This window comes from Mytilus edulis, chromosome 7, assembly GCF_963676685.1.
Source record: "Mytilus edulis chromosome 7, xbMytEdul2.2, whole genome shotgun sequence".
NCBI classification, from domain to species: domain Eukaryota; kingdom Metazoa; phylum Mollusca; class Bivalvia; order Mytilida; family Mytilidae; genus Mytilus; species Mytilus edulis.
The window spans coordinates 90664291-90690169 of NC_092350.1; the positions used below are offsets into that span (position 1 = coordinate 90664291).

General features: G+C 32.3%; 1 protein-coding gene across 1 annotated transcript in view; it reads left to right on the forward strand.

The window, feature by feature from the left end:
* The first annotated feature begins 2461 nt into the window (after positions 1-2461).
* Positions 2462-25879, forward strand: part of LOC139483493 (uncharacterized) — a 90514-nt gene continuing 67096 nt past the window's right edge. Inside the window, exons 1-3 of the mRNA XM_071267515.1 lie at positions 2462-2509; positions 4152-4250; positions 17270-17509. Of these exons, the coding sequence (XP_071123616.1) occupies positions 2462-2509; positions 4152-4250; positions 17270-17509 (387 nt within the window). The remainder of the gene's footprint in view (positions 2510-4151; positions 4251-17269; positions 17510-25879) is intronic.

Sequence of the window (25879 nt, forward strand, 5' to 3'; positions counted from 1 at the left end):
CTCATTTTCGTGGTTCAGTGACCACTTGAAAAAAAAGTTCAAATTTTTTGAAATGTTGAATTCTCTCTTATTATAAGTAATATGATAACTATATTTGATATGTGCGTACCTTGCAAGGTCCTCGTGTCTGTCAGACAGTTTTCACTTGACCTCGACCTCATTTCATGGATCAGTGAACAAGGTTAAGTTTTGGTGGTCAAGTCCATATCTCAGATACTATAAGCAATAGGGCTAGTATATTCGGTGTATGGAAGGACTGTAAGGTGTACATGTCCAACTGGCAGGTGTCATCTGACCTTGACCTCATTTTCATGGTTCAGTGGTTATTGTTAAATTTTTGTGTTTTGGTTTGTTTTTCTCATACCATATGCAATAAGTCTACTACATTTCTTGTATGGAATGATTGTTAAGTGTACATGTCTAGCGGGTAGATGTCATATGACCTTGACCTCATTTCCATGGTTCAGTGGTGAAAGTTAAGTTTTTGAGTTCTGGTCTTTTTTATCTAATGCTATATGCCATAGGTCAACTATATTTGGTGTGTGGAAATATTTTATGATCTTTATGTCAGTCGAGCAGGTTTTATTTAACCGTGACCTCATTTTCACGGTTCATTGCACAGTGTTAAGTTTTTGTGTTTTGGTCTATTTTTCTTAAACTATAAGTAATGTGTCAACTATATATGTTGTATAGAAGCATTGTTAGCTGTACATTTCTGCCTGGCATGGTTCAGCTGACCTGGACCTCTTTTTCAAGGTTCATTGGTCTTTGTTTAGTTATCTTGGTTAATGTTAAGTTTATGTGACAGTTGTAATAAAGCTTAGCCTTATACTTAGGACTATCAACATAATATCAATGATTAGTATAGAAGGCGAGACATTTCAGCGTGTGCACTCTTGTTTTGTCAAAGGGTTGCTGTCTGATACTGCCTAACTGCATACAACTAAAATATTGTGATTTACTTCATTACACTTAACAAACTATTTCATAGTATTCTACTCTAAAAACGAATTTTATTAAACCACTCTTGTACTGCACATGACATGTGACACCTGTTCATACAACATACACTCACCACTCCTGTACTGAACATGACATTTGACACCTGATCATACAACATTCATTAACCACTCCTGTACTGAACATGACATTTGACACCTGATCCTACAACATTCATTCACCAATCCTGTACTGAACATGACATGTGACACTTGATCATACATCATTCATCCACCACTCTTCTAGTGAACATGACATGTGACACCTGATCTTACAACATTCATTTACCACTCCTCTTCTGAACATGACATGTGACACCTGATCATACAACATGCAATTACCACGTATGTACTAAACAAGACATGTGACACCTGATCATACTACATTCATTTACCACTCAAATACTGAACATGCCATGTGACGCCATGTGATATCTGATTATACAACATTGATTCACCACTTCTGTACTGAACATGACATGTGACATCTGATCATACAACATTCAGTTACTACTCCTGTACTGAACATGACAAGTGACACCTGATCATACATCATTCATTTACCCCTCCTGTACTGAACATGACATGTGACACCTGATCATACATCATTCATCCACCACTCCTCTACTGAACATGACATGTGACATCTGATCTTACAACATTCATTTACCACTCCTGTACTGAACATGACGTGTCATCCGATCGTACATCATTTATCTCATTTATCTAACACTTATTTACTAAACAAGACACGTGACACCTGATCATGCAACATGCATTTTCCACTCCTGTACTGAACATGACATGTGACACCTGATCATACAACATGCATTTACCACTCCTGTACTGAACATGACATGTGACACCTGATCATACAACATGCATTTACAACTCCTGAATTGAACATGACATATGACACTGCTTCATAAAACATGCATGTAACATAACAATGACACACTTATACTATTATACTCAATATCAATGTGTAACATAGCAATGACACTTGGACACTCACACCAACATGTGACATAGAAATGTAATTCTTATTCCCCATACCTAACTTATGACATTACATTGACATTTTCATACTCAGCACCAAAAAGTGATATAGCCATGATACTAGTATACTTACCACCAACATGCGACATAGCAATGACACTTGGAAATTCAACCCAACATGTGACATAACAATGACACTCTTTTACTCAACACTAACATGTGACCTTGGCATGACACTCTTATACTCAACACCAACATGTGACATAGCAATGACGATCTTCTACTCTACACCATCATGTGACCTAGCCATGACACTCTTTTACTCAACACCAACATAAGACATATCAATGACACTCTTTCACTCAACACCAGCATGTGACATAGCAATGACAATCTTCTACTGAACACCATCATTTGACCTAGTTATGACACTATTTTACTCAACATCATTTTGTGACATAGCAATGAAACTCTTACACTCAGCACCAACAGGTGGCATAGCCATGACACTCGTATACTCAATCCAATCATGTGACATAGCCATGACACACTTAAACTCAACACCAACATTTGACATAGCAATAACACTCTTATACTGTAAACCAACTTATTTTCGCGGATACTTTATTTTGCGATTAGGCCTTTCTAGTGCATTTCGCGGCGATTTAATTACGAGATTCTCAAATTTACTTGATGTAGTTAAAGATGGAAAAATCCCAAGTTTAAATATTCGCAACGATTTAAAATTGTGTATTTTGTCTACTCCCAAAAGTCGCGAAAACAAATCGCTCGTGAAAATTAGTTGGTTTACAGTATACGAAATACTAACCAGAAACATGTGACATAGCAATGTCATTCTTATACTCAACAGCAACATCATGTAACATAGCAATGATACTCTTATACTCAACACCAACATGTGACAACAATGACACTATTATACTCAACACCAACATGTGACCTAGCCATTACACTGTTTTACTCAACACAAACAAGTGACATAGCAATGACACCTTTATACTTAACACCATCATGTGACATAGCAATGACACTATTATAATCAACACCAATATGTGACCTAGCCATTACACTGTTTTACTCAACACAAACAAGTGACATATCAATGACACCTTTATACTTAACACCACCATGTGACATAGCAATGACACTATTATAATCAACACTAACAAGTTGAATGACCATATCACACTTATAGGCAATGCAAACTTAAAATATTTTACTCAAAACAAACATGGCTTTTTTGCAGAATTTCACTTATACTCAACTCAAACATACGCCATTGCTATATTACCCTTATATATAACAGCACACATGATATGAAGCAACTATTATACACCAAACAAACATTTTACATGAAAATACCACGGAACACTTTTTAGGCTTTGATCAGTATTCTGATTCAACACAAAATACTGGTAATCAGACAGGTTTCATGGACAACAAATATTTGTTAGAATTATATAAAGTGGGGTCTCATTTTATTCGTAACACAGAACTGAATCAGATAGTAAAGGTTTCATTTTGTTTTCTGACGAAAAATTATTTTGTAAACATTTGATTTTAAGGAGAAGTTGACGAGAACAAGTTGTGTTAACATCTTTAGTCAGATAATGTTAATTCTACAGATCTAATGTAAAACATCTTTTAAAAATAACAAATACTTGACAGAATTATATAAAGTGGGGTCTTATTTTTCTTGTCTCTTCGTACTGAATCAGAACATATAACTCGTTTTTATATTTCTTGAAAAAAAGTTTTTTTCTTCACTTTGATCATTCTTCTTAATCATTGTTAATCAGACAGATTTAATGGATAACAAATATTTGTTAAAATTATAAAGTGGGTCTCATTTTAATTGTCTTGTCGAGCTGAGTCCATTGATATAAATATTGTTTATGTTTCTTGATAAAAGTTGTTTTTTTAACCTGACAGTTCTGATGGAAGTTCTGACATCTCACAATAAAACATGTTGTTTATTTGTTGTTTATATAGAATATAAATACGAGTGTGACTGGTCATTTTATTCAGTTTTGACTACTGACTCATGTGATATATATTTTGTTTATATTTATTACACAACATTGTCCAGTTTATGACACAAGTTTTGATGTCTGTTATATGTTGATATTACAGGATGAATTGACACCATTAATGTGGGCGGCTTTTAAAGGACACCTGGAGGTAGTGATGTACCTGGCCAGTCAGGGCACTCAGTTAGAAGCCACAGACCCGGTAATGATAGATATAATGACCTTACTCTGACCAAACATCACTTGATACAGAATCTACACAAAATCATGTTGTTAATCAGACAGGTTTAATGGACAACAAATATTTGTTAGAATTATATAAAGTGGGGTCTCATTTTATTCGTAACACATAACTTAATCACATAGTAAAGGTTTTATTTTGTTTCTTGACGAAAAATTATTTTGTAAACATTTGATTTTAAGGAGAAATTGATGAGAAAAAAATGTGTTAACATCTTTATTCAGATAATGTTAATTCTACAGATCTAATGTTAAACATCTTTTAAAAATAACAAATACTTGACAGAATTATATAAAGTGGGGTCTTATTTTTCTTGTCTCTTCGTACTGCATCAGAAAATAGAACTTGTTTTTATGTTCCTTGAAAAAAAGTTTTTTTTTTAACTTTGATCATTCTACCATGTCTACTGAATCAACATAAAATCATGTTATTAATCATATTAATCAGACATGATAAATGAACAACATATATTTAAACTTTGAATTGTTAGACTTATATTAAGTGGGGTTTGCTATTACTTTTTCCTGTTCTGTATACACAGGAAAAATTGCAACATATGTTTTTTATATGTTTTGAAAAACATATGAAAAACATATGAAAATCATATGAAAATCATATGTTTTCATATGTTTAGGACAAACATGATAAACATATGTTTGTAAACATATGAAAAAACATATGATTTTCATATGTTTTTAAAGACATTAAAAAAATGTTTGGAGAAAATGTCAAAATCAGTATAAATGCGTGTCACCCCCACAGCAGAGCTTTTTGTTTTATTCTAGATTGATCAGAATGCAAATTAGTGAATAGGTTATGATTAATGAATAATAATATGAATAAATATTCTTTATTTTATAGTTTGTTCTATATGAAGTTATTTTTTTTTAATAACCCCATTCTCTTTATTCTATGATTCTGCTTTTCATACTATCTGTTCTTTATTTTTTTATTATTTTTTATTCTGCATTTTTTTTTCATTATTCTCTATTCTTAAATCCCTAATTTTGATTCCGGACCTGCATTTTACGTACTTGGCACGTCGAGTTCGAAAACTCGGAAAACTCGGAAATCTTTTCACGGCTGAGGTTTTGTACACTATGACACAAATCCATGGACGCTCACGCGATCGTCTGCAGCTGTGTTTTTTCAATTTTTTGAATGGACAGAAATAGATTCTACTTCTACGTCTACTTATAAACAGATTAATTGAAATGGATGACTTGTCGATTAACTAGACGGAACCTGGAAACGATACATTGAAATGAAAGTCTTTATAGAGTGAAACACTGAAAGTCAACAGGTCAACGCAACGACCTTGTTTTCATGGATTACGTACATTAAAAACAGGGCAAAGAAAGGTAAATATGATAATGCCAATTTGTTTCATTATTGGACAAAAGCAGGAAGATGTGTGATTTATTTTTCACGACTGTTGAATTGTGTAAACCCGAGAACGGCAGTCTTCACGCTGAATGGCAGCCCAGGCAGCCCAGGCTTGTAAAATTTCTCTCGGACCTGTTAAAATCATATCTACAGGCCAATAGAATCTAATTATTTTTTTTTCAAAAATTGAGCTCCGGGCCTCTAGATTTAACTGTTCATCGTGAAGACTGCTTAACGATATTTCAATGTTTTAATTTATAAATATAACTGCATTTAGTAATCCGTTTCATTATCTATAATGAGGATATTACAAGATTAAGCCACAAATACATCCCAGATAACCATATTTGTAAACCCTTTAGAAATATAAAGTTAAACTTTGAAAAAAGGGGGGATTAATATTAATAAACATATTTACACTTTTGGTATTTAGCTGAAATTTTCATTAGAATAACCCAAAATGTACTCTGAATAATCTGAACAAAGCTCACCTGTGTGATTTCACCTATTAAAAAGTGGCGGATCCATAAATTTTCATAAGTGGCGGCCCCTTCCGGTCAAGCTTCAGTGATTCCCTATTTAATTAACCAAATTTTTCCCCTGTAAAGGTAACCCCCTCTAACATGTCTAAATCCGCATCTGCATATTGCCTAATGGCTGACAAATTTTCATACAAGTGTACGTTTTTGTAGATCTCTGGGTGGACTGGGGGGAGGGGAGCTTCAATACTTAATGGATAGGGGCCTGGTTGTCACTTGGGTTCTGTTATTCAACCCTTTTCATTTAATTTAGATCTTAAAAATGTATATTTTTTCCTATATTGCATAGGTAAAATTGTAGTTAAACTTTTCCTGTATTGGTGGGGTTTCTTGGTGTGTGTGTGTGTGTGTTGGAAAAATGAAACATTTAAGGCTAAGATTCTGTTAACTTACAGCTACTAAAATTGACAGGGATTTGACATTGACATATTTTCAAGCTTGAAAAAGTGACCTATTCCAGCATCACATCCTATTACCCTGTATATTACAGTATATTTATATTTCTGTACTTAAAATCAGTAGTACTGGAAATTTACTTTTAATATTAAGTACTATTTCTTTAAAATTATTTTAATATTTAGGTACAATGTATGTACTTTGCAGTACTTGATTTGTACTTAAAGTTTTGGCACAGAAAAAATACCAAGGCAACAATGATCACAATATTTCATTTTTGAAAATCTTAATTTTAAGAGATTTGAAATAGACAAACTTTCAAAATGCTGAAAATGTAACAGTGTACATTTGTAACTAAAAATCTTTAATACAAAACAAGTACTGTAAAAATCAGGTACATACTTTAACCTATAATGGTTTACTTTTTAAATTGTTATTTGTATGGAGAGTTGTCTCATTGGCACTCACACCACATCTTCCTATATCTATTAAGTTATCGTACAAGTACAAAATTAATGTAGTCTAAATAATTATGAAGTCTTCAAAGCTGTTAAATTTTATTTTATTTACGCCTTAAGTCGCAGAAAGACATCAAAGCAAAAATTTGAAATAGCTTTCAAGAAGGCTTTCTAGATGTCATAATAATTTGGACTATCGTACAATTTGACTTCAACAATGAGAAAAGTGAAAACTACAAAATCAGCTTAAAAAGACATAAAATGAAAATGACAAATGTGAAATAATTGAAGGAACAAACAGACTGATAATGATTTATATATTTTTTTATAAACAAAACAAGGAACATATATAAACAAATAAAATATACAGCAACGACCTACAGCATGTACAGTGTATAATATACTTTAGAAAGATAAAACAGTTCATAGTTAACCAATCATGCATACATGGCATAGAACACCTATGTTATTACAGAAATAAATGGGGAATGTGTGGATGGGACTCAGTTGATGCCCTGCTTGCATAGATCTTTATAGTGGATCATAAATGAATTAATCAAGAACACGTTGAACAGTTAAACTTTAACTTAAAGTAATACCTGTACTACCCAAATGTATTCCTGATTTGAGTTTTGTGGTACATTTTTAATAAGAACTTTTTATTAGTTTCATAACATTTGGTTGAGGCAAACTTGTAAGTCATGCATGTACATTTGTAAGAGAGTGGAAACAAAAAATTCAACAATTTATTCATTTGTAAAGGGTCATAACTCTAGAAAGGTGTAAGTAATTTCTCTAGAATTCAAACTTTATCTGTGTAACAAAGAGTACATTTGATGTGGTTATATTAAAGCATTGTGTTTAATTTTCATTGCATTTGGTCAAGGCAAACCAAGGTTAACCAAAATAAGTAAATGGAAACAAAACAAAATCAGCCATTTTGTATTTGTAAAGGGTATAACTCAAGAAAGTAAAGCCACCGAATATGAACTTGATCTGTATTTATAAATGTGAAAATAAGCATTGTGTATGAGTTTCATAACATTTGGTTGAGGAAAACTAAAATTAGAGAACAGAATAAGAAAAAATCAGCAATGTTTATGTTACTAAATTAAAGGGGCATACATGTAACTGAAGAAAGGTAAAAGCGAACTTGATTTGAATTATGTGGTTATAAGCATTGTGTAAAAGTTTCAAAACATTTTGTACAGTCTTCATGCTGAGTGGCAGCCCAGGCAGCCAAGGATTGTTGTAAAATTGTTCTCCGGGCTGTACAAATCATATCTACAGCCTAACATGCCAACAGAATCTAACTAAAAAAAATTAAAAATTGAGCCCTGGGCCTGTAGATTAAACAGTTCATCGTGAAGACTGTTGGTAGAGGCAAACTTAAGTCAGAGAATGAAACTAATACATGTACACGTACGTACTGACACGTAAACAATATGCATTAAAAGATGATATAAGAGCTTTTCTATATAACTTCAAAGCTTTTGCTTCGAGATATATATATATAGTTTATCATGCTTAATCACAATGTATTTTAATTTATTGTAAGACATAATGATCATGATGATCAGAGCATGCAATGAGGTTCTTAATTTACAGCGAGCTTCAAAGTAATTACTAAACTCTCTCATATAATACATGTAATACATTACATGTCTGTAATAACCATGATAACTAAGCCTTGTTATAACAGCTAAGTTTAATCACTTAAAACCTTGTCTTATTGACTAAAGAAATAAGTAATACCATATGATAGTTGATTAAAAATGTATTCATTTAACTTGAAAATTAATTATAAAGGCTATGAAAAATACTCACTAAGCTTTGAGCAGAAGTTCAGTATAATACAAAGGGAACAAATAATGGTCCAGAGTCATTCCATGACCATTATAACGAGCAATGTTTATAGTTGTCACCCAGCTATTTACGTTTTTCTTGATACTATTATAAAATTGCAAACAAAAACATGCACAAAAATTTAAGTATAGACGAATGTGCATCACAATCTAGACAATAGAAAAAGAAAGAACAGTTCTCAATGCAAATCAATAGTATTGTACAGGGGGTATGTCCAGAGGTCATTACATACGTTCTCTAGGATCTAAATTCCAGGCTAGAACAAACTTTTAGCATTTGATTAAATCGTTTATACATTATGTGCCGTATTTTAAAGGACATCATATGTTTTATATTGTGCTGTCTTGAGTCTGTTAAAGTTTTTTTTATTTTTTATACTTATCACACTATAATGGGTTAAAAATATTTCGCTAAATTGGGCTTTGACAATTTTAATTTTCAGTAAAATCGGTTAAAATCAGGCGCTAACATTGGTTCTACTTTGGTGCTAAAACGTCCCATTTTTTACGCTCAAATGTCCTACCAATGGGCTGAAATGTCCTCCGCCTGTATTTACATGTAGTTACTGCAGCAGCACACATATAGTTTCAAAAATTCTCTAGTGCCCAACAAAAACAACAAATAACTAACATATTGTTACTACAGATAAAGAAAATTTTAGAAACAAAGTGTAGACAACTCATGAAATTATCTGGCATACAACAAAATGCATGTTATTTTCACCAATAAGTCATGTAAGTTATCCCCTTAACCATGTACTGTTGACTGATGAAAAATATTGGCATTATATACTACTAGTAGTTTATTCTTTTTTCAGGCCAAATCTAGATCTGTTGATCTTGTTTTAAAAGATAAAAATAAGCCAATTTTATCATATTATAACATACATGTTTAAAAATATTTACAGCAATTTGGCAGATATTCTCACTTCATTTGATTTTACATTATTTCTTTTAGCATTTTCAATGAAAGTACATGTTCTTCAAGAAGAAGAAGCTAAGCAACAGAACGGAATTATTTGAGGCACTGCTTTCTAGATTATATAATGGCTTCATAGATTTTCATATTGATTTATGACTTTATGTGCATATAAAGAGCAGCAGGCAATGGATTATTTATGAAGAGAGGTATGTAATGAAAAGGATAACTTTATTTGAATATTTTGTTATTGTCGGACTCTCTACATGTTACAAGTTTCGATTTCATGTAAGCAGTGAAAAGTTATTTTTTCTACGGATCAATTTTACAGAAAATAGCATTGGAAGCTCTATTAACACTTCATTTCTTGTTCTTTTTAGGCTAAAAAGAACAGAAAAAACTTGTCTGTCAATATCCTTTTAGTTTTACAAAAATCCTTTCCTCTGAATCTACTGAACCAAAAAAAGAAAACCTAATTTGGCCTAAATCATCATTAGGGTATACATGTACGTATCAAATTTGAAAAAATGTATCTGTTGAGCCCGCCCATCAACCAAGATGACACCTCTGACAACCTGTTGTTGGGTTGCTGCCCCTGAATTGGTAATTTTAAGAAAATTGGTTATTGTCTTGAATATTATAATAGATAGAGACAAACTGTTAATAGCAATAATGTTCAGCAAAGTAAGTTCTACAAAAGTCAACATTACCAAAATTCTCTATTGACCCCATAAGGAGTTGTTGTCCTTAATAGTAAATTTTTCATAAATTTTGCAATCTTTTAGTCAAGTTTTCCAAAGATAAGTAGACCGTGTCTCATTATAGGAGTAATTGCCTTGAAATGATTTTTTTTATATCCTCTTTTGTGTTTTAAGCAAAAACTAAATAAGATGTAGAGAGAAACATAACAGGCTATTTACAATCATTGACCATGATAAGCAATACAAGATCAATAGAATGTGTTTACAGGAGTAATGCCTCTTGGAAATAACAGGCTATTTACAATCATTGACCATGATAAGCAATACAAGATCAATAGAATATGTTTACAGGAGTAATGCTTCTTGGAAATAACAGGCTATTTACAATCATTGACCATGATAAGCAATACAAGATCAATAGAATATGTTTACAGGAGTTATGCCTCTTGGAAATAACAGGCTATTTACAGTCATTGACCATGATAAGCAATAAAAGATTAATAGAATGTGTTTACAGGAGTAATGCCTCTTGGAAATAACAGGCTATTTACAGTCATTGACCATGATAAGCAATAAAAGATTAATAGAATATGTTTACAGGAGTTATCCCTCTTGGAAATAACAGGCTATTTACAATCATTGACCATGATAAGCAATACAAGATCAATAGAATGTGTTTACAGGAGTTATGCCTCTTGGAAATAACAGGCTATTTACAATCATTGACCATGATAAGCAATACAAGATCAATAGAATGTGTTTACAGGAGTAATGCCTCTTGGAAATAACAGGCTATTTACAGTCATTGACCATGATAAGCAATAAAAGATTAATAGAATATGTTTACAGGAGTTATGCCTCTTGGAAATAACAGGCTATTTACAATCATTGACCATGATAAGCAATACAAGATTAATAGAATATGTTTACAGGAGTTATGCCTCTTGGAAATAACAGGCTATTTACAATCATTGACCATGATAAGCAATACAAGATTAATAGAATATGTTTACAGGAGTTATGCCTCTTGGAAATAACAGGCTATTTACAATCATTGACCATGATAAGCAATACAAGATCAGTAGAATATGTTTACAGGAGTAATGCCTCTTGGAAATAGATATTTTGTTTGGAAAATTGCATACCACAGTGACACATGTTTAAATTTCTTGTAGATTATTTATAATTTTTGAAAAAGATTAAAAGAACATACATATTTTTTGTACTTATTGCTTTTTGACAGCAAATTTTATATGTTCATCATTTGTCAAAGTACATTGAAACACTGTTCTTTTATTAAATGCATGAAGTATTGATGGTTAACACAAATGACAGCATGTTATGTTCATTAGCTAATATTGCCTCTAAATGTTGTATTTTAACAATTTGCCTATGAAACAGCAAATCAAGATTTAATAAACAGGAGTTAATGCCTAAATGTTTTTATGGCCCCGCAGGTGCCATATAGCTTTACCCTTGTCCGTAATTCCGTCATTCCGCAACAAACCATTATACAGAGTTTTTTTTCTAAATGCCTTCAGATATTGGGCTGAATTTTGGAATGTGAATTAACCATGATGAGTTACAGATCAAGTTTAAGTTTTGTTCTGCTCTGCTAATTTTGGGCGAAATTACGGGCTTTGGACTTTGATAATTTTTTGAAAATCACAGTTATACAGGCTTTCTTCTAAACTCTTTCAGATATTGGAATGATTTTTGGCATGTGAGTTAACCAAGATGAGTTACAGATCAAGTTTAAGTTTCATTCCGCTCCTCTAATTTTTGCCGAAATTACAGGCTTTGGACTTTGATAATTTGTTGAAAATCACAGTTATACAGACTTTTTTCTAAACTCTTTCAGATATTGGGATGATTTTTGGCATGTGAGTTAACCAAGATGAGTTACAGATCAAGTTTAAGTTTTGTTCTCTGCTCGGCTAATTTTTCAGAAATTACAGTCTATGGACTTTGATAATTTGTTGAAATTATAGTCAGTCATACAGACTTTTAAACGCCTCCATATTTTAAGACTACCATCATGTTTTTGTCCTTATGTGTTATTGAAATTGCAGATTTTTCAACTTTTTGAGACGGGGCCATTCGTGACGCTTTGACACATCTAGTTTTTTAAACTTTAGACAGCACTTTACAGTCTGTGCCAAACTGTTTGAGGGTCTGAAAAAGAAATTTAAACTTTTCATCTGTATACATTGTATATTCAACCTAAAAAACTTAGAAGTTCTGTCTATCTGAATGATTTTTTTGTCTGACATTTTGTCGGTCAGACAGTTTTGGATACACTGCAGAATAGTTAATTTTATTTGAGAAGTTCATAATAGACATATATTTATAATTAGGGCCCCGCCAAAGGCGGGTCCCCTATAGTGATCAGTCTGTCCGTCCGTCCGTCCATCCGTGCGTCCGTTCGTAACACTTTGTGTCCGCTCCATATCTAGAGAACCATTATGATTTCATACTTTATACTTTACATGTTTATTAACCACCACCAGAGGGCGTGTCATGATGTATGTACAACTTCCTTGGTCAAAGGTCCAGGTAAAAAAACTTTGGTTTCAGTTGACAACCCTGTGTCCTGTGGTGAAGATCGTGTCCGCTCTATATCTTGAGAACCGTTATGATTTCAAAGTTTATACTTGACATGTATATGAACCAACACCAGAAGGTGTGTCATAATTTATGAACGACTGCCTAGGGAAAAGTTCAAGGTCAAAAACTTTGGTTTCAGTTGACAACCCCATGTCCTATGGTAAAGATTGTGTCCGCTCTATATCTTGAGAACCGTTATCATTTCAAAGTTTATACTTGACATGTATATAAACCAACACCAAAGGGTGTGTCATAATTTATGTGCAACTTCCTAGGTCAAAGGTCAAGGTCAAAAACTTTGGTTTCAGTTGACAACCCCATGTCCTATGGTAAAGATCGTGTCCGCTCTATATCTTGAGAGCCGTTATCATTTCAAAGTTTATACTTTAATGTTTATAAACCAACACCAAACGGTGTGTCATAATTTATCTACAACTTCCTAGGTCAAAGGTCAAGGTCAAAAACTTTGATTTCAGTTGACAAACCCATGTCCTATGGTAAAGATACACAGAGATGGCTCACATCTCAATGAAATCTAGTTTTCACTGTTCTTCTTTCTGTTTGTTTATATGTTGTTTCCATTCACTCAAAAGTAAAAGTATAAATTAGTGAGCATCAGTTCTTATTACATCTAGTTTTTATCTGGCCATCTTGAATAAATTAAAATTGACAATTTTAGCTTGTTTCTAAATGAAAAGAAAGTGCAGCATTATAATCACTTGTGTACATGTACATGTAAGCGCGGATTTCCTGCAAAAAGAACTGGTATCAAAGTAAGTTCATATGAAGCATTGCAGTTAATTTAAATAGTTTAATGTTATCTATTTAAAACTTCTCAAGTGTAATTGTAAATGTATATTGTTGTTTATTTTTCTGTCTTTCTGATGTCAAGTATATATGCATCAAGGAATCCTTACCTGTCTCCTGCTGCACAGGCATGAAATGTGAGAAGCTCAAATAGTTCAAGCATTTGCATCACAGACCTTATATTATGAAACGTATTTTTAAAATGTTCAAAAGTTGTTCTCGTCTTGAATATACATAAAATATTTGCCACTGGACATTAAAATAAGCAAGACAAATCTATAAATTAATCTTTTTGCATTATTGGAATGAGTTTTCAAACATATATCAATTTGATAATTTTATTGTAACTGTAAAGTAATTTTTAAGAACTAGAATATAGATATAAGGAGATGTGGTATGATTCTCAATGTGACAACTATCAATTAAAAAAAACATGACGAAGATAAAACATTTACTGGTCACTATACAGCAATGAACAATAATCATAATCCAAACCATAAAGTAACCTTCCTCTTGTATAAGGATGCAAAATGTGAACCATTGAAAAATTAAAAATACATACAGTATGGTAGACGGCATCCAACATAGGAACCATGTTAAAATCAGCCACAAAGGGGTTGACTAATTAACAATTACTTAAAAAAGAAATAGCAAAATAATAATAGATGCAAAAATATCTATCAGTTCACTTCAATGGATTCAATGTAACAACAAAACATTTTTCATTTTAAGCAGTCTAAGAAAGCGTGACTTTGTGTAAAGCAAAAATATTGAACACACAAAAAGATGTAGGACCACACCAGCATAAGTATTAATAATTGCACAGATATACATGTTCTGTTTTTGTTGAGATTTCAAAAGCAAAACATTGGTCCTAGACCCTAGCTTATGCTGGATCCGTCGGTGTTGTCTGTATCCTCAAAATTTAGGTTCAGTCTGTGGTTACAGTTTTTTTGAACATCAATAACTTTGTCAATCATTCATTGGTCAACATTATTTTTTTTTTCTTGATTTGGTCTTTTATCGATACTTAAAGCAAAGTTGAACTACATTATATTTATGGAATGATTGTAAAGTGTTTATATATGTCTTGCAGGTACAATGTACCATTCTTGACAGATTTTTTAAAAACTTATACTGTACTTTAATATCAGCAATATCTTGGTCAAGTTCACGAATTTTGACCAATTAACTATTTTCAAAAGAGTTATGCTCCTTGAAAATATTAAATTTAAAATAGTGGAAAATTGCCTAATAAGTGGTCTCAACAGTACAATTTTTTTTATCAAACATATAGCATACTATTAGTAATGCCCTTGAAGGTCTGTTGAGAAAAAGATTTTTTTCCAAGCACACTTTTTATTTATAATTTTTTTCAAGTGCCGTTTTTAGTTATTGCCCCTTGATAGATAAAGTGTATGCAACTCAGTGGACATTAAAACTCTGTTCTTTTATTTTTATTTGTAGGAACTGAACAGTAAAGAAACAGAATCAAAGAACATTCATTTTAGATTAATACAATATTGAACTCAAAAGTCAATCTAGTTGTCTTTCTTAATCATATGATATAAGAAGATGTGGTATTAGTGCCAATGAGACAACTCCCCATCCAAATCACAATTTGTAAAGGTAAACCATTATAGGTCAAAGTACGGTCTTCAAAACAGAGCATTTGCTCACACCAAACAGCAAGCCATAAAAGCAGCTGCATACACTTGCACCTGTAATAGCTAGCAGTGACAGTAGACCATTAACATCTGTGTATGGTGATATAGCAATAGAAATTACACATGCATCAGAGGAAAATAGAATAAAGACAATAGAAATGGCGTAAGTCACAGAGACAAACATTTGCAAATAAAATAAGACGATAGAAATGTGATCTGTCATAGAGACAAACATATGGAAATAGAATACAGACAATAGAATTAGGGTATGCCAAAGAGGCAAACATAGAAAATAGATTATAGACAATAAAAATGGGGTATGTCAAAGAGACAAAAAATATGAAAACAGAATATAGACAATAGAAATGAGATATGTCAAAGAGACATACATATGAAAATAGAATAGAGACAATAGAAATGGGACATGTCAAAGAGACATATGAAACTAGAATATAGACAATAGAAATGGAGTGTGTCAAAGAGACAAAAATATGAAAATAGAATATAGACAATAGAAAATTATGGGATATGTCAAAGAGAAACATATGAAAATACAATATAGACAATAGATATGGTGTATGTCAAAGAGACAAAAACATGAAAATAGATGATACAACAACTTAATAAAAAAAAACGGTTCTACTTGATATTTGTTTGAACTTTTGATTTTGCCATGTGTTTTCTGTGGAGTGCAGTAGTTTTCATAGAGCAACTCATCACATTGTAGTATTTACACTCAAAATGAGTTCCTGACAGAGAAAAAAAGATAAAGAAGAAAAACATCAAAAAATTACCCTTAAAAACAAATCCCAACAAAAATACATCTACATGCGAAAATAAATGCATTTAAAAAATAAAAAAAGTAAAATAAAAAATAAACATATTTAGGACCAATATGAAAACATATGTTTTGGCCAAACATATGAAAACATATATTTAGACTAAAACATAAACATATGTTTAGGTCTAGTATGAAAACATATGAAAAACATGTTTTTCATATGTTAACATGTACGAAAAACATGTTTTTCATATGATTTTAAAAACATATGTTGTTCATATGTTTTCCATATGTTTTTCATATGTTCGAAAACATATGCTTTCATGTCGGGCCTAAACATATGTTTACATAAGGTTTTAAACATATGAAAAACATATGTTGCAATTTTTCCTATGTAGAACTGAATTAGAAAATATTTTTTAAAAATACTTGACAGAATTATATAAAGTGGGTTCTCATTTTTTAATTCTTGTCGAGCTCAGTCAGAAAATATAACTTGTTTTTATGTTTGTTGAGAAAATTTTTATTTTCAACACAGAATCAGCATAAAATCATGTTGTTAATCAGACATGTAAAATGTGCAACAAATACTTGTTAGAATTATATAAACTGAGGTTTGCTATTATTTAGCTTGTTCCAATTATATACCATACTAATACTAATTTTTGTTGAACTGAATAAGGAAATATATATTTAGTTTATAATCTTAATCTACCATTTATAAGTTTATACATAAGTATAATTGTTTATTTTCTTACTCGATGTGATATTTCTTACATTTTGATAAATGTTTGACTCCTCTCTTGTTTTATTATCACACATCATTAACATGTTTATATTTTATATTGTCATAGGATGGACAAACAGCTTTACATTATGCTGCTAGGAAAGGGTATATTGACATAACAAAATGTTTAATAGATCAAGGTTGCAGTCCTTGGGTGAAATCAAAACAGGTAACATTCAGTTTTATTCTTATTAGACAGATACTTTATTCTCTAAAGAATAAATACCAGTCAACAGAGAAAGTAGAATTACAAATGGATATAAATACAAGTACAATAGTTGAGTGTAAACAGATGCAGTACAATAATGTAAACTGTAGTACAACTTTATGATGAAATACCTATATAATAAACTAAATATGAAGAAATCAGTCTGGCGCTTTACGTTTACATGGAGGGACTATCTTTATTAACACAAAAATGTATACAATTTATATATAGAACGAAAAATTCATTTGATAAGTTTAACATACATTGTAAGTCATAAAACTGATAAACCACAATTCAAACAAAATCAACACAATGATAACTAATACAGTATTTATAAATTTACTGTTTACAAATTTTTGAATTTTTTGAAAACTTAAGGCTTTACTACCTCAGGCATATATTACCTTAGCTGTATTTGGCAAAATTTTGAGGAATTTTGGTCCTCAATACTCTTGAACTTCGGAATTTATTTGGCCTTTTTAACTTTTTTGGAATCAAGCGTCACTGATGAGTCTTTTGTAGACGAAACGTGAATCTGGCGTATATACTAAATTTAGTCCTGGTATCTATGATGATTTTTTTTCAACTGAATGATAACCATTTTTACACTACCAACACAACAATCATCTCATCATACACCACCAACACAACGAAGACCAATTATACACTACTGACATAACTACCATCTCATCATACACAATCAACACAACAAAGACCAATTATACACTACCAATACAACTACCATCTCATCATACACCACCAACATAACTAAGACCAATTATATACTACTGACATAACTACCATCTCATCATACACCACCAACACAACTGAGACCAATTATACACTACCAACACAACTACCATTTCATCATACACCACCAACACAACTAAGACCAATTATATACTACCAACACAACTAACACCAATTATACACCACCAACACAACTACTATCTCATCATACACCACCAACACAACGAAGACCAATTATACACCACCAACACAACTACCATCTCATCATACACCACCAACACAACTAAGACCAATTATATACTACTGACATAACTACCATCTCATCATACACCACCAACATAACTAAGACCAATTATATACTACCAACACAACTACCATCTTATCATACACCACCAACACAACTAAGACCAATTATATACTACCAACACAACTATCATCTCATCATACACCACCAACACAACTAAGACCAATTATAAACTACCAACACAACTACCATCTCATCATACACCACCAACATAACTAAGACCAATTATACACCACCAACACAACTAAGACCAATTATAAACTACCAACACAACTACCATCTCATCATACACCACCAACATAACTAAGACCAATTATACACTACTAACACAACTAAGACCAATTATAAACTACCAACACAACTACCATCTCATCATACACCATCAACATAACTAAGACCAATTATATACTACCAACACAACTACCATCTCATCATTCACCAACACAACTAACACCAATTATACACCACCAACACAACTACCATTTCATCATACACCACCAACACAACGAAGACCAATTATACACCACCAACACAACTACCATCTCATCATACACCACCAACACAACTAAGACCAATTATATACTACTGACATAACTACCATCTCATCATACACCACCAACATAACTAAGACCAATTATATACTACCAACACAACTACCATCTTATCATACACCACCAACACAACTAAGACCAATTATATACTACCAACACAACTATCATCTCATCATACACCACCAACACAACTAAGACCAATTATATACTACCAACACAACTTCCGTCTCATCATATACCACCAACACAACTAAGACCAAATATATACTACTGACATAACTACCATCTCATCATACACCACCAACATAACTAAGACCAATTATATACTACCAACACAACTATCATCTCATCATACACCACCAACACAACTAAGACCAATTATACACTACCAACACAACTTCCGTCTCATCATATACCACCGACACAACTAAGACCAATTATATACTACTGACATAACTACCATCTCATCATACACCACCAACATAACTAAGACCAATTATATACTACCAACACAACTACCATCTTATCATACACCACCAACACAACTAAGACCAATTATATACTACCAACACAACTATCATCTCATCATACACCACCAACACAACTAAGACCAATTATACACTACCAACACAACTTCCGTCTCATCATATACCACCGACACAACTAAGACCAATCATACACCACCAACACAACTACCATCTCATCATACACCACCAACACAACTAAGACCAATTATATACTACTGACATAACTATCATCTCGTCAAACACCAGCAACACAACTAAGACCAATTATACGCCACCAACACAACTACCATCTCATCATACACCAACAACACAACTAAGACCAATTATACACTACCAACACAACTACCATCTCATTATACACCACCAACACAACTAAGACCAATTATATACTACCAACACAACTACCATCTCATCAAACACCACCAACACAACTAAGACCAATTATATACTACTGACATAACTATCATCTCATCAAACACCAGCTAAAAATAAATACTAAAAAAATAAATTTTGAACGATTCCCATTTAGTGGAATGTGACTTTCAATTATTAAATTCACAGACTTCGGTCATCTGAATTTCCATTAGAAGTATCCACTATTGTTAAACATACAACAAATTCTTAACAGAATGCAGCACAATTACCTTATAACATAACAAGTCTCTTTATTTTACAACCAAACATATAGAAAATTAATAGTGAACTTTTTGTAGGGGCGTGTATATTACCACTATCGGACTTAGTGATCAGACAATTTTTTTCTGGATTTTGACAAACCAAAAAAAAAAGCCCACTTACGGACCCTATTTTTTTCAGGATGTTACTGGAACCACCCATATATTTTTGTTTAGCCTTACACTTTACATTTCAATTTTTATCCAAGAAATAGAAAAAAGCCTCCGATTCATACTCCTTAACCTACTATTAGTACAACTGGTCGGCTCGTAATAAATGAAAATAAAACAAATCATCTGAGTGATTACGCAACATTCTCATGAAGAAAATCATCATAAATGAGATAGCTCAAACAGTCCCTCAGTTTCACGTTACTGTCCATCCGTCAGTCCGGCAAATCAGCTTTCCCACATTTTTTTTCTTCGTTCTTAAAGATATTGATTTAGTATTTGTTTAATGGTTTTATCATGACAAGTTATAGATCAAATTCGAATTTTGTTTCATTCTGATGATTTAGTCCATAAAAAAATCCATATCTAATGTTAGAGTACTATGTTCAACCATATTTCTATACAAAGAGAGATAATTCATTTTTTTTAAGGAATTCTTTAGTAAATTGTTTGAAAAATTTGTGCCAGTAAGTTTGTTTGTTATTTTGTATTAACTATTTTTTTTATACGACTGCTGAAATTGAAAATTTTTTGGTCGTATATTGGTATCATGTTGGTGTTGGCATCGTTGGTGTTGGCATCGTCGTTGTCGTCTGAAGACATTTTGTTTTGGCACTATAACTTTAGTATTAGTGAATAGAAATCTATGTAATTGAAACACAAGGTTTATGACCACAAAAGGAAGGCTGGAATTGATTTTGGGAGTATCGGTCCAAACAGTTAAGAAATTAGGGGCCAAAAAGGGCCCAATTAAACATTTTCTTGGTTTTCGACTATAACTTTAGTTTTAGTAAATAGAAATCTAAGAAATTTTGACACAAGGTTTATGACCACACCAGGAAGGTTGGGATTGATCTTGGGAGTTTTGGTCCCAACAGTTTATGAAATTAGGGGCCAAAAAAGGGCCCAAATAAGCATTATTCTTGGTTTTTGCACAATAACTTTAGTATAAGTAAATAGAAATCAATGAAATTTAAACACAAGGTTTATGAGCACAAAAGAAAGGTTAGGATTGATTTTGGGAGTTGAGGTCCCAACAGTTAAGGAATTAGGGGCTAAAAAGGGCCCAAATAAGCATTTTTCTTGGTTTTCGCACCATAACTTTAGTTTAAGTAAAAAGACATCTATGAAATTATACACAAGATTTATGACCACAACAAGAAGGTTAGGATTGAGGTCAAAAGGGTCCAAAATTAAACTTTGTTTGATTTCATACAAAATTGAATTCTTGGGGTTCTTTGATATGCTGAATCTAACCATGTATTTAGATTTTGGATATTGGACCATAATAGGTAAATGTCCAATTTAAAAATTTTAAGTTCTTAGACCACATTCATTCTGTGTCAGAAACCTAAGCTGTGTCAAATATTTATTCACAATCCAAGTTCAGATCTGTAACGAGCTTGAATGTTGTGTCCTACTTGCCCCAACTGTTCAGGGTTCAACCTCTGCGGTCGTATAAATTTGCGCCCTTCGGAGCATCTGGTTGTAATCTATTACAAAAATCTTCTCCTTTGAAACTACTGAGATACATTTAACCAAACTTGCCCACAATCATTATTAGGGTATCTAGTTTTAAAAATGTGTCCGATGATTCCGCCTACCAACCAATATGGCTGACATGGCTAAAAATAGAACATGGGGGAAAATGCAGATTTAGGCTTATATCTCTGAAACTAAAGCATTTAGAGCAAATCTGACTTTGGGTAAAATGTTCATCAGGTTAAGATCTAACTGCCCTGAAATTTTACAGACAAATCAGACAACCTGTTGTAAGGTTGCTGCTCCCAAGGAAGTTTTGCAGTTTTTGGTTATTATCTTGAATAGTATTATAGATAGAGAAACTGTAAACAGCAATATTCAGCAAAGTAAGATCTACAAATAAGTCAACATGACCAAAATGTTCAATTGACCCCTTTATGAATCATTGCCCTTTATAGTCAATTTTTAACCATTTTTTGTAAATTTGTGTAACCTTTTACAATATCTTCTCTGAAACTCCAAAGACAAAAACCAAACTTGGCCACTATCATCATTAGGGTATTTTGTTTAAAAAATGTGTCCGATGATCCTGCCTACCATCCAACATGGTCGACTTGGCTAAAAATAGAACATAGGAGTAAAATGCATGTTTTGTCTATTATTTTTTGTACCGTTATAAATAGAGAAAATCTGAAAGGAACAAAAATGTTCAGAATAATGAGCTCTACCAATTGTCCATATACTTCGAAACAGTTAGATAAATTCTAATAAGAGTTATTGCCCATAAAGGACAAGTTTTACCTTTTTATGCCCCCGGCGTAACCAAGGGGACATACATTTTTACCCTTGTCCGTCTGTACATACGTACGTCCAAAATTGGTTTCTGTTCTCTAACTTGAGTTTGTCTCAACCAAAAATTATGAAACTTATACACAATGCCTTTTACCACAAAACACAGACCAAGTTTGAATTTTGGTGGGGTCATTTTAACCATTCACAAGCTATGTCCGTTTATAAATGGAAAACAATGCAAAATTGTTAGTTTCCGTTCTCTAACTTAAGTTGCCTCAACCAAATATTATGAAACTGATACACAATGTTTTTACCACAAAATACAGATTAAGTTGAATTTTGGTGGTGTCACTTTAATCATTATCAAGTTATGCCCCATTAAAATTCGAAAAATAGCAAAATTTTTATTTTCTGTTTTGTATCTAAAGTTTGTCCCAACCAAACATTATGAGACCTATACACAATACTTAATACCACAAAACTCAGATCAAGTACAAATTTGGGTAGCGTCACTTTTATCGTTCTTAAATTATATCCCTTTATAATGTTGTATGCAAGCGGGGGCATCATCTGTGTCCATGGGGACACATTCTCCATTTATTTTTTTTATTTTTGCCTATTATCATGAAAGATATGATGTTAAGAGAGAAACCCTTTTTTCCGTTATGCCTTACATGATTTAAATTATAGTAGATTAATAAACACTTTAAATCACAAAAATTATCAGCAAGGCAAGATCTATTGAAAAAAGGCAAATTTTGAAGATATAGTTGGTAGACTGTCAATCTTCATAGGAGTGATTGCCTTCAAATGAGGATTGTGTATGCCCCACCTACGATAGTTGAGGGGCATTATGTTTTCTGGTCTGTGCTTCTGTCCGTCTGTTCGTCCGTCCGTTTGTCGTACCGTGCGTCCGTCCGTCAGCCTCGGTTAAAGTTTTTGGTCAAGGTAGTTTTCGAAGAAGTTGAAGTCCAATAAACTTGAAACTAAGTACACATATTCCCCGTTATATGATCTTTCTAATTTTAATGCCAAATTATAGTTTTGACCCCAATTTCATCTGAACATAGAAAATGATAGTGCGAAGTTCAGGTTAAAGTTTTTGGTCAAGGTAGTTTTTGATGAAGTTAAAGTTACATCAACTTGAAACTTAGTACATATGTTCCCTATGATATGAACTTTCTAATTTTAATTCCAAATTAAAGTTTTGACCCCAATTTCACGGTCCATTGAACATAGAAAATGATAGTACGAGTGGGGCATCCGTGTACTATGGACACATTCTTGTTTTACTCTCCTTTGTGTTTTGAGCAAAAACTAAAGAAGATAAAGATAAACTAAAAAGATTCATAATACAAGATCAACAAAATAGAGATCATCAACCATCTAATCATATTCTAATTACACATCTAACACCAATAATACACTACCAACACATCAACCATCTAAACATACTCCACAAACACATCTAACACCAATAATACACTTCCAATACATCAACCATCTAATCATATTCTGATTACACATCTAACACAAATAATACACTACCAACACATCAACCATCTAATCATATTCTAATTACACATCTAACACCAATAATACACTACCAACACATCAACCATCTAAATATACTATAATTACACATCTAACACCAATAATACACTACCAACACATCAACCATCTAAACATACTATAATTACACATCTAACACCAATAATACACTACCAACACATCAACCATCTAAGCATACTCTAATTACACATCTAACACCAATAATACACTACCAACACATCAACCATCTAAACATACTATAATTACACATCTAACACCAATAATACACTACCAACACATCAACCATCTAAGCATACTCTAATTACACATCTAACACCAATAATACACTACCAGCACATCAACCATCTAATCATATTCTAATTACACATCTAACACCAATAATACACTACCAACACATCAACCATCCAAACATACTCCACAAATACATCTGACACCAATAATACACTACCGACAAATCAACCATCTAATCATACTCCACAAACACATCTGACACCAATTATATATACCAGCACATCAACCATCTAATCATACTCCACAAACACATATGATAATAATAATACACTACCACCACATCAACCATCTAATCATACTCCACAACTACATCTAACACCAATAATACATTACCAACACATCAACCATCTAAACATACTATAATTACACATCTAACACCAATAATACACTACCAAGACATCAACCATCTAACCATACTCCACAAATACATCTAACACCAATAATACACTACCAACACATCAACCATCTAATCATACTCCACAAATACATCTAACACCAATAATACACTACCAGCACATCAACCATCTAATCATACTCCACAAACACATCTGATAATAATAATACACTACCACCACATCAACCATCTAATCATACTCCACAACTACATCAAACACCAATAATACAATACCAACACATCAACTATCTAAACATACTCTAATTACACATCTAACACTAATAATAGACTACCAACACATTAACCATCTAAACATACTCTCATTACACATCTAACACCAATAATACACTACCAAGACATCAACCATTTAAACATACTCCATAAACACATCAAACACCAATAATACACTACCAGCACATCAACCTTCTAATCATACTATAATCACACATCTAACACCAATAATACAGTACCAACACATCAACCATCTAAACATACTCTAATTACACATCTAACACCAATTATACACTACCAACACATCAACCATCTAATCATATTCTAATTACACATCTAACACCAATAATACACTACCAACACATCAACCATTTAAACATACTCTCATTACACATCTAACACAAATAATACACTACCAACACATCAACCATCTAAACATACTATAATTACACATCTAACACCAATAATACACTACCAACACACCAACCATCTAAGCATACTCTCATTACACATCTAACACCAATAATACACTACCAACCCATCAACCATCTAATCATACACTAATTACACATCTAACACCAATAATACACTACCAACACATCAACCATCTAAATATACTATAATTACACATCTAACACCAATAATACACTACCAACACATCAACCATCTAAACATACTCTAATTACACATCTAACACCAATTATACACTACCAACACATCAACCATCTAA